This window comes from Nyctereutes procyonoides, unplaced genomic scaffold (assembly GCF_905146905.1).
Source record: "Nyctereutes procyonoides isolate TBG_1078 unplaced genomic scaffold, NYPRO_anot_genome, whole genome shotgun sequence".
NCBI lineage: Eukaryota > Metazoa > Chordata > Mammalia > Carnivora > Canidae > Nyctereutes > Nyctereutes procyonoides.
This window is the reverse complement of record NW_026575044.1, coordinates 14,156,541-14,168,472: the sequence shown is the minus strand read 5'-3', so window position 1 is coordinate 14,168,472 and position 11,932 is coordinate 14,156,541. Positions and strand designations below refer to the sequence as shown.

The window sequence follows — 11,932 nt, the reverse complement described above, 5'->3', positions numbered from 1 at the left end:
CACAGAAACCCCTCTTTGCTGTCGCCTGCCATCTCTCCCACTGCAATTCCAAACATTGACCCTGGCCCCCCATGGAGCCCAGCCATCCCTGGCCTCACACCACACAGCTCTTCAGAGGCTTGAAGCTTGGAGTATGGGAGGGGCCCCATTTCCACCTTCTCACCAACCACCATCCCCACCCTCATTCTCTTTCCCTGGGGATATCTGTCTTGTTCTGAGCTTACCCCTACCCGGGTCGTTTTCCGGTGGTGTGTGCCAGCCGGTCCTGCATCCCACATCCCCAGCTGTTGACATTTCGTTGCCATTCGTTGCCAGGATAAAGAAAGGGCCCCTGTTATTCAACAATAGAGGGAAAGACAGAGACAATGGGAAATTGTGCTTCCGATGGGGTGGGGTCAGAGAAGGAAAGGACAGACAGGGGGCTGGACAGAAGGGGCCAGTTTCTTCAAGCAGCTAGAGGTCCTGGAAGTCTGGCTCCCACCTTGAGAGTCTCTTTCCATAGGCAATGCGCACCCAGGCTCCAGAGGACAGAGGTGAGGACTTTGTGGGGCAAGAGGAGGGGGTGCTGCTTGGATGAGGCCCATGTGGAAAATCGGAGACAGAGGGAGCTTGACCATGGGTCTGTGAGCTCATCTGCACTTGATCCTCACACACAGCGGCCCAACGTCTTCATCCCTGCCAGCCAGTCTGCTCTTTCTCCGGGCCAAGAGCATCTAGAAGAAACAAGGCACCCCATCCTCCACAGTCCTCCAGGTAAACCTTCTTGGATGCCTCCTTTACTCTATCCCTTTTGGGGGTCCCCACCCCTGGTCCCAAGCCCCACACCTTCCCCAGGCCCAGGATGGTGAGCAGTGCAGATATAGTGCCGGGTCACAGGCTGGACACTGGTCACTCAGCCTCGTTTAGTGCAGTGACAGGTGGAAAAGTTCTTGGCACTTTGGCTGCTTCTGCAAGCTCAGGGCAGAAGCCATTCCTCAAAGGTCAAAGGGAGCCACTCCGTTGATCAGGTGCCCAAGTGCCACAGCTCTAAGGTGCTTGGACCTGCCAGGGGCCAGACAACTCCTTCACTAGAATCTCTTCCTGAAGCAGGCCACAAAGCTGCCAGTCCCTGTGGCTCCCAGCTCTGTGAAGAGATCGGCTTCTAACAGGTAGGCACTGGGGCTGTGGGAGCTCTCATTCTCTGCAGAGGCTACAAAGAGGGTATGTGAGGGTTGCTTGGAAATACAGAAATACAGACCACTGGTTAAGAGCTTGAGCCTGCGTTTAAATCTGGTTCAAATCCCAGGAAACCCTCCTTTTATTGTGTGACCTCAGTCAAGTCTCCTATAATTTGTGCACCTTTGTTTGAGCAGGCGTGAAAGGGGATTCCTAATCCTTCCCACTTTAGGCCACTGCTGAGAGGAGTAAATAGAAGGTACACAAGGGAAGTGCTGGGTGTGGCTCACCAGCCTCTTCCCCCAGCCCTCTGTGACCACAGCCCCCATTTCTTCCACCTCGTGGGGTGTGGCCTTCATTTGCAGGAGGATGGGCTCAGCCCCAAGGTTCTTCCGCCTGACTCCCCGCTACAGTATTTTCTTCCCCCCAGTCCCAGCTCTCCTTCCCAGAATCCTTACTGTGGGCTCATTCATTAACATGCACACACATTTATTTAGCACTTATTATTGTGCCAGAAACTCTGCCGGGTGCTGCAGATAATAGCTAACACATGCATGGCACCTACTACATACCAGACACAATTTTAAGCATTTTACACATGTTCCTTTGGTGAAATAGGTGGGAATTATTATTTTCATGTTTACTGATGAGGACATTGAGGCAGAGAGAAGTAAATAACTCACTCAAAGCCATGCAATTAGGACTTGGAGGAATCAGGATTAGAAAATGAGTAAAGCTAGGTGAAAGGGTCCTCAGTCCAATTTTTAAAAAATGGCCAAGTTGGGGCAACCCTGGTGGCGCATCGGTTTAGTGTCGCCTGCAGCTCAGGGTGTGATCCTGGAGCCCCCGGGATCGGGATCGAGTCCCACATCAGGCTCCTTGCATGGAGCCTGCTTCTCCCTCTGCCTGTGTCTCTGCCTCTCTCTCTCTCTCTCTCTCTCTCTCTCTCTCTCGAATAAATAAATAAAATCTTTTAAAAAAAATGGCCAAGTTGATAAAGAACAGATACAATAAAGAAGTGAAAAATTGGAGTGCCTGGCTGGCTCAGTCCCTAGAGCCTGCGACTCTTGATTTCAGGGTCATGAGTTTGAGCCCCACAGTGGGTATGGAGCCTACTTCATAAAATAAAATTTTAAAAAAGAAAAAGAAAAGGGAACTCCACTGCTGAAGTAGACAATTGTGTTTGGAATTAGTTTCTATAACTGTATAATCACCAGAAACCTCACTGATAAAGTCTATATGCGCACAGGTATTACTTCCAAATTCACAGTTAGTTCAGCTGCTAATAAAAGCACTTCCAAAGAGGAATGCCCAGGACAGTGCAATAGGGGAAGCAGAAGAGCAGGTGCGGTGCACTACAGTCTGGCCAACCAGGGAAGAGGAAAGATTTCCCAGAGGAGGTGAGGCTCACAGTGATGCTGGCAGAGTGAATCCGGCTTCTTTGGGAGCCAGTCCAACGTGTCTGGAGCCCAGTGTCTGGACCCCAGTGCGGAGGCACAGCGGATGGGAGGTGACGTGGAAGGCTCTGGGAGAGGCAGGATCCCAGAGGGCCTTGGAAGCTGGTCCAGAGACTGGACTTTATCCTCAAGGCAAAGGGAGCCAATGCTTTAAGCAGGAGAGTGACAGGAACCTGTGTCCTCTGGCTCCGCTGGAGGATGGTGCCAGGAGGGGGGCTGGACCTTGGGGTGTGCAGAAGAGAGCCAGCCCCCAGGCCTGGGGAAAGGGGTTTGCTACTGCCCTTTCCCCATCACCTTCCTTTTGCCCAGTCCAGGCGCCTTCTCTGCCCACTTGCTTTCCAGCTGGATATTCCCCACACACACACCAAGGGATCCCCAATGGATGGGAGTTCATCTCCAAGCCCGCTCCCTTCTCCCCTTCCCTTAGTCCCAAGAAATGCCTGCTCTTTGCACTCTGCAGACACGCTGGGCTGACTCCCATCATGCCAGGCCTGCTCAGTCTCCCAGCACTCTGTCACTTCCTTCTCCCTTGGGCCTTCACCATCTTCCACAAAGCCCTGGGGGACCCAGGTAAGACCCCAAGCCCCGCCCAGATTCTGGGGGAAGGTGGGGGAGAGGCTTCAAGTGTGCGGATGGTGGCTAGGGCAGCTGTTGGAGGTGCTCCAGGAGAGCCTTTGGTGAGTGTGCAATGGAGGCGAGGGTTGGGGGAGTCTGGGGAGCAGGGTCTGGATGGGCACTTGTAGTGGGGGTCAGGGGGTTCCTGCCACTGTGGCCCCCCTCTGCTCAGCACCCCACCCTAGCCCCCACTACCTCCTGCCCCCCATCCACGAGGTCATTCACTCTCGTCGTGGGGCCACGGCCACGCTGCCCTGCGTCCTGGGCGCCCAGCCTCCCAGCTACAAGGTGCGCTGGAGCAAAGTGGAGCCCGGGGAGCTCCGGGAAGTGCTGATCCTCGTCACCAACGGACTGCACGCCCGTGGCTACGGGCCCCTGGGGGGACGCGCCAGGATGCGGAGGGGGCATCGGCTGGACGCCTCCCTGGTCATCGAGGGCGTGCGCTTGGAGGACGAGGGCAGGTACCGCTGTGAGCTCATCAACGGCATCGAGGACGAGAGCGTGGCGCTGACCTTGAGCCTGGAGGGTAAGGCCCTTGGGTTCCTGGCCCCCTCCTCTTCGGGTCTCCCCGGGCTGCGTCCCCCACCCTCCCCCGTCTGCCGGCTCTCCCTAAGCTGTCCGCCTCCCCCCAGGTGTGGTGTTTCCGTACCAGCCCAGCCGAGGTCGGTACCAGTTCAATTACTATGAAGCGAAACAGGCGTGCGAGGAGCAGGACGGGCGTCTGGCCACCTACGCCCAGCTGTACCAGGGTGAGCGGCTGACCCGGCCCGCGCAGGCCTCTCCCGGCAGTCCCTCGGCCCCGCGGGGCGAGCTTGGGTCAGGCTCCTGCGGGGACACCTCTGACCCGCGACCTCGTCTCCCCCTGCCGCCAGCGTGGACCGAGGGCCTGGACTGGTGCAACGCGGGCTGGCTGCTCGAGGGCTCGGTGCGCTACCCGGTGCTCACGGCGCGGGCCCCGTGCGGCGGCCGGGGGCGGCCGGGGATCCGCAGCTACGGACCCCGCGACCGGCACCGCGACCGCTACGACGCCTTCTGCTTCACTTCGATGACAGCAGGTGAGGACGCAGGGTGGCCGGCGGGCGGCGGGCGGGGATGAGAGCCCCTCCTCCCCGCTGCAGCTCCGACGAGGACGTGGGGCCGGGGGTCTGCGGAGCGCTGCGCCGGCGAGATGCGCACCGCGGGAGGGGGCCGGCGCTCGCCGCGGAGTCCCTGCGTGGTGCCGACCGCCACGCTGCCCGCCAGGCTCCCTCCGTCCCCTGCCCCCCTCGCGCCTGCTTCGGCACCCCCTCTGCTACCCAGGCTCCGCCCGGGGAGGATCCGGGGGGAGGGTCGCAGAGGAGGATCTGGGGTGGGTCCGGCCGGCCAGGGGTGACGCGCTCCGCTCCCCAGGCCACGTGTTCTTCGTGCCCGGGCGGCTGACCCTGTCGGAAGCGCACGCGGCGTGCCGGCGGCGCGGGGCCACGGTGGCCAAGGTCGGGCACCTGTACGCCGCCTGGAAGTTCTCGGGGCTGGACCAGTGCGACGGCGGCTGGCTGGCGGACGGCAGCGTGCGCTTCCCCATCACGTCGCCGCGGCCGCGCTGCGGGGGCCTCCCCGACCCGGGCGTGCGCAGCTTCGGCTTCCCACGAGCCCAGCAGGCGGCCTTCGGGACCTACTGCTACTCGGAGTAGGGCCGCCGCCCCGGGCGCAGGTCCCGGGGTCCCGGGGTCCCGGCGGGCCGGGCGGGGAGGGCGAGTGGCGGCGCCCGGCAGGACCCTCGGAAGCGCGGACGGGGCCGCTGCTGGGGGCGGGCGGGCAGCCCGGGACTGGTGGGGCAGTGGCGGGGCGAACCTGCCGGACCGTGGGGGGCGGGGAGAGGGCCCCACAGGCCGAGGCGCGCAGCAGGCGCCGCGAGACTAGGTCGACGTGGCCGCGGGAGAACGCGCGGTGCTGTTGCGCGGGGCCCCACGCGGGGGCGCCGCGCACCCGCCGGACTCGGGTTCACACCCGCAGGCTCCCCGGCCGGGCACGACCGAACGCCCGGAGCCCGGAGCCGGACGGTCCTGAACGTGCTTCAGGATGGGTCTGTGTCCTGCCAGTCTCCTTTCCTGTGGGGGACACTCGGACCGCTACGCAGCTGGCGGCAAACGGACCCAGCGCGGGAGGAGGGGACCAACCCGCCACCCACCTGGGTCCTCGCCCGATGCCTGAGAGCTTGAGCGGTCACCCCCACCCACCCGGGGCGAGACTGGGAGCTGGACCCGGAGCATCGTTAAGGCCTGGAGAAAGGAAACGCACCAATAACTCGACAGACAAGATCAAATGTCATTAACTCCTTTTTCTTTTGTATATTATTTTAATTAATGAATTAATTTGTTATTCATTTTGCTGTTCGGGCAATATAACTCCACCGCAGCAAGCTTGGGCTAGGGAATAATTACTGGAGCAAAGGGTACGGACTTTCAAATGGTGCTTGATAGGAGTGGGGAAATTGTTTTCCAGGCGGGTTCTTGCTGTAATTGCTAAAGAGAATTCATCCCGTGGGATTTTATATAAAGGAACGAATGACATCTTCAGGAGCTCTCACACAGCAAATGGGGTGTTTGTGGGAGTTCCTAAGCTTTGCTTTCCTCATCTTGGCCGTGGGATAAGAATCTCTGCCTCTGGAGTTTGCTGTGAGCGGTGACTGAGACAATGCATTCGCGGGGTGCCACAGGCCTGGCACACATCAGAGGCACTCCGGGGATGGTACCTGTGATGACTGATGATTATGATGATAAGAACACTAATGACAACAGAACATCAGCCATCATTATTATTGGAGTTCTTCCCAAGTAGCCTGTAGGTTTGCTTGCTGTGTGGCACTGTGTTCATCAGGATATGCTCAGCTACACTGTGATAACAACCTCCAAACAGCAGTGGTTTCAAACAAGATTACTTCTCCCTTAGGCCACCTGTGCATCATGGTCAACAAGGGGGTTCTTCTCATTTTAGTTATTCAGGGACCCAAGCTGATCAAACAGCCACCATCCTAAATGCTGCCGGTCAGCACACCAGAAGGGAAAAGTAAGAAGAGCTCTGAAAGGTCTTATACCTGCAATGAATAGCTGCAGCGCAGAGAGACACCTGTCTCTCCCGACGACAGCTGTTTCTCTAGAACGAATCCCATGGCCTTGCTTAACCAAAAGGGGGCAGAAAAGAGCAACCTACTCAGGCCTGGAAGTACAACCGCCAGTATGTACAGGATCAGCCCCAGTTCCACCACAGGCATCAGGGCGGGCAGACTGGTGGGCACCCACTCCTCCCCGGCTCTTCTGGGTTTTCTAAGTTATAGTCTGTACGGAGTCAGAGCCCCAGAAAGCCAAGACGCTGGACCCAGAAGCTTCCCTGAAGGAAGATGGCTTCCCTTCTGTGTGATGCCCTCGACTTTGTCAAGAGACTGCATAAAAAATGGTCACAGGCGGGATCGAATCCCACGTCGGGCTCCCGGTGCATGGAGCCTGCTTCTCCCTCTGCCTGTGTCTCTGCCTCTCTCTCTCTCTCTCTGTGACTATCATAAATAAAAAAAAATGGTCACAGGACTTTCCATTTGCTGCGAATCTTTCTCTCTCTCTCTCTCTCTCTCTCTCTCTCTCTCTCTTTTAAAGATTTTATTTACTTATTCACGAGAGACACACAGAGAGGCAGAGACATAGGCAAAGGGAGAAGCAGGCTCCCTGCGGGTAGCCCAATGCAGGACTCGATCCCAGGATCCCAGGATCATGACCTGAGCCAAAGGCAGACACTGAACCACTGAGCCATCCAGGCATCCCAAAGCTTTATATTTTCACCCATGAAAATACATGCCCACTAATTTCTACAACTACGCCCCACACTACTATTACAATGTTTTTATTACGGAGAACTTCAAACATACGCAAGAAAAGAGAGAAAGGATAGTGAACCACTTCATCATCCAGCTTGACCACTTCAAAATTCCACCTTTCTGGTTTCATGAATTCCTTCATTTGTGGTCGTTTGTGCTGGAGTATTATTTTTTTAAGATTTTATTTATTTATTCATGAGAGACACAGAGAGAGGCAGAGACACAGGCAGAGGGAGAAGCAGGCTCCATGCAGGGAGCCCGACTGGGAACTCAATCCTGGGTCTCCAGGATCACACCCTGGCTGAAGGCGGCGCTAAACCCCTGAGCCACCCGGGCTGCCCATGCTGGAGTATTTTAAAGCAAATCTCAGACAGCTTATTATTTCCTATTAATCTTCACATACATGCTATGTATTTCTAACATACGGTGACTTTAAAAGATAACTAATTCTGTTATCATACTCCCCCAATTGACATTATCTAATATATACTTCATGATCAGTTTCCCTTAAATGTCTAAAAAATACCATTTTATAGTTGATTTGCCCAAACCAGCATCCAAGGGCTATACATTGCATTTGATTAACTTTGTTTATTTTTAAAAATATTTTATTTATTCATTTAGAGAGCATGAGAGAGAGAGAGAGAGTAAGCACACGCAAGTGAGAGAAGGGGCAGAGTGAGAATCTCAAGCAGACTCCTCGCTGAGTGTCTGGATCTCAGGATCCTGAGATCATGACCTGAGCCAAAATCAAGAGCTGGATGCTAAACCAACTTAGCCACTCCTGCGCCTCTTGGTTAATTTCTTAAAAATATCTTTTTAGACTGTAATACTTTTTCCTTTATGTTTTCTATGCCATTTTTGTTTGCTTAGGAAACTGGGCTGTTTCCCTGTCGAGTCTCCCATGTTCTAGATCTGGCTGTGAGTGTATCCCTGTTGTATCATTTCACATGTTCCTCTGTCCCTGTCATTATATTTCACTGTTTGTTTTTCTAAGATTTTATTTATTTATTCATAAGAGACACACACAGAGAGAGGCAGAGACATAGGCAAAGGGAGAAGCAGGCTCCATGCAGAAAGCCTGATGTGGGACTCAATCCTGGGACTCCAGGATCACGCCCTGACCTAAAGGCAGACACTCAACCACTGAGCCACCCAAGAGTCCCATATATTTCACAGTTTGATTAAACATGCATTAACTTTTTTCCCAGGAGTATTTCATAAGTAAGACTGTATTTCCTCTGTTGTCAGATCCGGAGGTATGCGGTGTCTGGTTGTTGATGCTACAACTGGTCAGTTAATTCTGCTGTTGTCAGCCTGATCCACTCACAAAGTTGCTTGTACCAGTTACGCAGGCTACTGCAACACATTACCACAAACGTGGTGGTTTATGAGCCAGAAATATATTCTTCTACTGTTCTGGAGGCCAGAAGTCTAAACTCAGAGTGTTGGCATTGTGGCCCTCCCTCTGTATAGACTCTGAGAGAATTCTTCCTTGCTTCTTCCATCTTCAGTGGAAGGTGGCATTCCTCAGTGTCTCTGGCTGCATTGCTCCTATCTCTGTGTCTGTGGTCATGTTGCCTCCTCCTTTTCATGCAATACGACCATAGACAGAGATAGGAGCAATGCAGACACATTAAACTGAATTTTGGGAATAAATTCATGTAATGAATTACATCCACAGAGACCCTTTTTCCAAACAAGGGTTTCAGGGATTAGGATGCAGACACATCTTTACCCATCACCTTTTTATCTGATGGCTACGGATGACCATGGTCTAGATGCATTATTTCATTAGGAGCACAAAATGGAGATGTTCTAATTTTGTCTCTCCTCTTCCTTTATTATTATGAATTGTCCCATATGGAAAAATATCCCTCATCAATTACTGTCACTGTGGCTTAGAACCCATTCAGGAAAGGTAGAGTTAATGCCTGGTTCTCTCCCATTTGTCTTATTTTTTTTTCCCATTTGTCTTAGATAGGTACTGTGGAATGAGTGTTTGCATCACCCAAATCCATATATTAAAGCTCTAATCCCCAGTGTGGTGGTTTTGGACATGGGGCCTTTGGAAGGTAATCCCATGATGACATTAGTGCCCTTATAAGAAGGGATTTGGGAGAGCTTGCTCTCTCCTTGCAGACTTCAGTGAGAAGGCAGGCGTCTGCAGGAAGCCAGCCCTCACCAGACACCAGGTCTCCTGGCCTCCAGGGATGAGAGAAATATGTGTTTGTTGTTTAAATCATCCAGCCTGGGGCACCTGGGTGGCTCAGTTGGTTGAGCATCTGCCTTTGGCTCAGGTCGAGATCCCAGGGTCCTGGGATCCAGTCCCACATTGGACTTCCTGCACGGAGCCTGCTTTTCCCTCTGCCTATGTCTCTGCCTCTCTGTGTCTTTCATGAATAAATAAGTAAAATCTTAAAATAAACAAACAAACAAACAAACAAATAAACAAACCATCCAGGCTATGGTAACTTGTTACAGCAGCCTGAGCTAAGACCATGGGGTTCCCTGAAACCAATGCTGAGTCAAAGATTTCAGTACAAGCAGTTTATCTGGGGGGTCAGGCTAAAACGCACCAGTGGGGGACTGGGGAAGCAAGGCAGGAGGGAGGAGGAAGCCGGCAAAGGCTGTGAGACAGAGTGGCCGGAGCGATTGGCCCAGTCCTGCCAAGGGATCCCTGGAAGGCAGCGTGGAGCCTGTCTCAGAGAATCCCACCTGATGGGCAGACAGCAGGGTCATATGTGTCAGCTTCCTGCCTGAAAGCCGAGGGCTGCCTCTGGGAGCACTGACCCGTTAGCATTCCTGGCTAGCTCTGAGTGCACACATGCTCCCACAGTGAGAAAAAAGCCACCAGACAGAATCCCAGATGCTACCATCTGCCTAAGGAGACAAATACTGGAGGGTTGGGTCACAGCTGTGGTCCACCCTCCCCACTGCTCAGACCCATGTGTCCCCCTGTCCACTGTGTCCTGTCACTGACTCTCCAAGGCTGTGGCTGGGCACCATTTTTAATTCTTGAGAAGAGAGTTTTATGGGCAGCCCCAGGGGGCCCAGTGGTTTCAGCCCACGGCGTGATCCTGGAGACCCGGGATCGAGTCTCACTTCAGGCTCCCTGCATGGAGCCTGCTTCTCCCTCTGCCTGTGTCTCTGCCTCTCTCTCTCTGTGTGTGTGTCTCTCATGGATAAATAAATAAAATCTTGAAAGAGAAAGAAAGAAAGAAAGAAAGAAAGAAAGAAAGAAAGAAAGAAAGAAAGAAAGAAAGAAAGAAAGAAAGAAAACAGAGTCTTATGACAGGAGGGTTAGTGGGACAAGTTCCAATAGTTGCTGCAGCGGGTGGCTCCAGGGCTGTGACCATTATCAATATTCCACATCTTCCTCCATGGTTCATCTGTTGTCCACAGGGCTTTCACAGAAAAACCCAGACCTTCATCCCTGAAGGCCTTTACTTCCCATGCCCTTGACAGGCCAGCATGGCTGCACATGCCATCATACTTACCACTGGATATGGGCTGGTCAAGAGTAAATGTTTTGGGGTGCCTGGGTGGCTCAGTGATTGAGCGTCTGCCTTTGGCTTGGGTTGTGATCCTGGGGTCCTGGGATTGGGTCCCATGTTTGGCTCGCCACAGGGAGCCTGCTTCTCCCACTGCCTGTATCTCTGCCTCTCTCTGGGTGTCTCTCATGAATAAATACACTTTTAAAATCTTAAAAAAAGGCAGCCCCGGTGGCGCAGCGGTTTGGCGCCGCCTGCAGCCTGGGGTGTGATCCTGGAGACCCAGGATCGAGTCCCACATCAGGCTTCCTGCATGGAGCCTGCTTCTCCCTCTGTCTGTGTCTCTGCCCCTCTTTCTGTGTCTATGAATAAATAAATAAAATCTTAAAAATAAAATAAAATAAAATCTTAAAAAAAACAACAAAAGTCTTTGCCAGTATAATTCTTTTCTTTGCGTGTTGGTGAATTGGCATGAGGTACCCAAAAGGACCCAGAGGCTGCTAGTACCTTAGGTCTGGTGGTACCCTTACAGTAGCCTCTGGCAGACACATCTCCCACCCTAAGGACTAGGGTTTCTAATCCTACAGAGTCTACATTTATAGGTACAGGAAGCACGAATCTTCACATGGGTCATTGGGGATGATGGGGAGAAATTATTGCTCTTTCCAACCCTTGGTTCTTTTATCCATGACTTCTAGCTCTGTGGGCTACAGCACCATATAATAGCCATTGGTTCAAAATGTAGACTGCATTTTGAAGTCCAGTACTCTGATTTCAGAGGATGTTTTCCCCAAGCTGGTATTTAGATGTGGTGTAACGAGGTCATACTAAAGCACTCCCAGGGTTGGCAATTTCAAGGTGATGTGATACATAGTAGGGTCAAGGAATGCTGTGGTCTTGTGGCCATTGTCGCCACAAGTAAAATCTCCTTTACTTTAAAGTGTATCCCCTTGGTTAGAGGTGATACTATATGGGGTCTCATAAGTATAAGCCATCTCCTTCCTGACCTTGAATATTGGTACTGGCCAAGGCACTTGGGCAGAGAAGGCAAATTCATACCCAGAATGTGCATAGTCCCAGGAAGGAAACATTGCCCTCCCATCCAGACTGAAAGAGAGACACTGTAGTCAACATGCTTCCCAGTGGCTGGTTGATCTCCCTGAGGGATGGCGCCATGTGAGGGCTCAGCACCTGTCTGTGCTGCCGACACGTCAGGTGGCCTTAGTGAGAGGGAACCATGCAGACTTCTACCCACTGCCATAGCCACTCCATTCATGGGCCCTCACGCAGGCACTGGCATGGGGGAAGGACAGAGTCTGGCTGGTATCCCCTGGAGTCTCCTGTCTCCTGGCTGTCCAACGTTCCCC

At 53.3% G+C, this 11,932-nt stretch overlaps 1 protein-coding gene across 3 annotated transcripts; it reads left to right on the top strand.

Moving 5' to 3' along the window:
• The first annotated feature begins 439 nt into the window (after positions 1-439).
• Positions 440-5,014, top strand: HAPLN2 (hyaluronan and proteoglycan link protein 2). 3 transcript variants are annotated; one of them, XM_055324177.1, is made up of 8 exons: positions 494-533; positions 657-753; positions 1,090-1,148; positions 3,073-3,182; positions 3,400-3,753; positions 3,860-3,976; positions 4,100-4,282; positions 4,617-5,014. In XM_055324177.1, exons 4-8 carry the CDS (start codon positions 3,095-3,097, stop codon positions 4,895-4,897), a joined length of 1,023 nt encoding a protein of 340 aa, XP_055180152.1. In that variant the 5' UTR covers positions 494-533; positions 657-753; positions 1,090-1,148; positions 3,073-3,094; the 3' UTR covers positions 4,898-5,014. The 3 variants fall into 3 exon arrangements, with proteins under 3 accessions (XP_055180150.1, XP_055180152.1, XP_055180151.1); XM_055324176.1 differs by having other exon boundaries at positions 507-533; positions 1,087-1,148; XM_055324175.1 differs by lacking the exon at positions 1,090-1,148 and having other exon boundaries at positions 440-533.
• Positions 5,015-11,932: the final 6,918 nt, after the last annotated feature.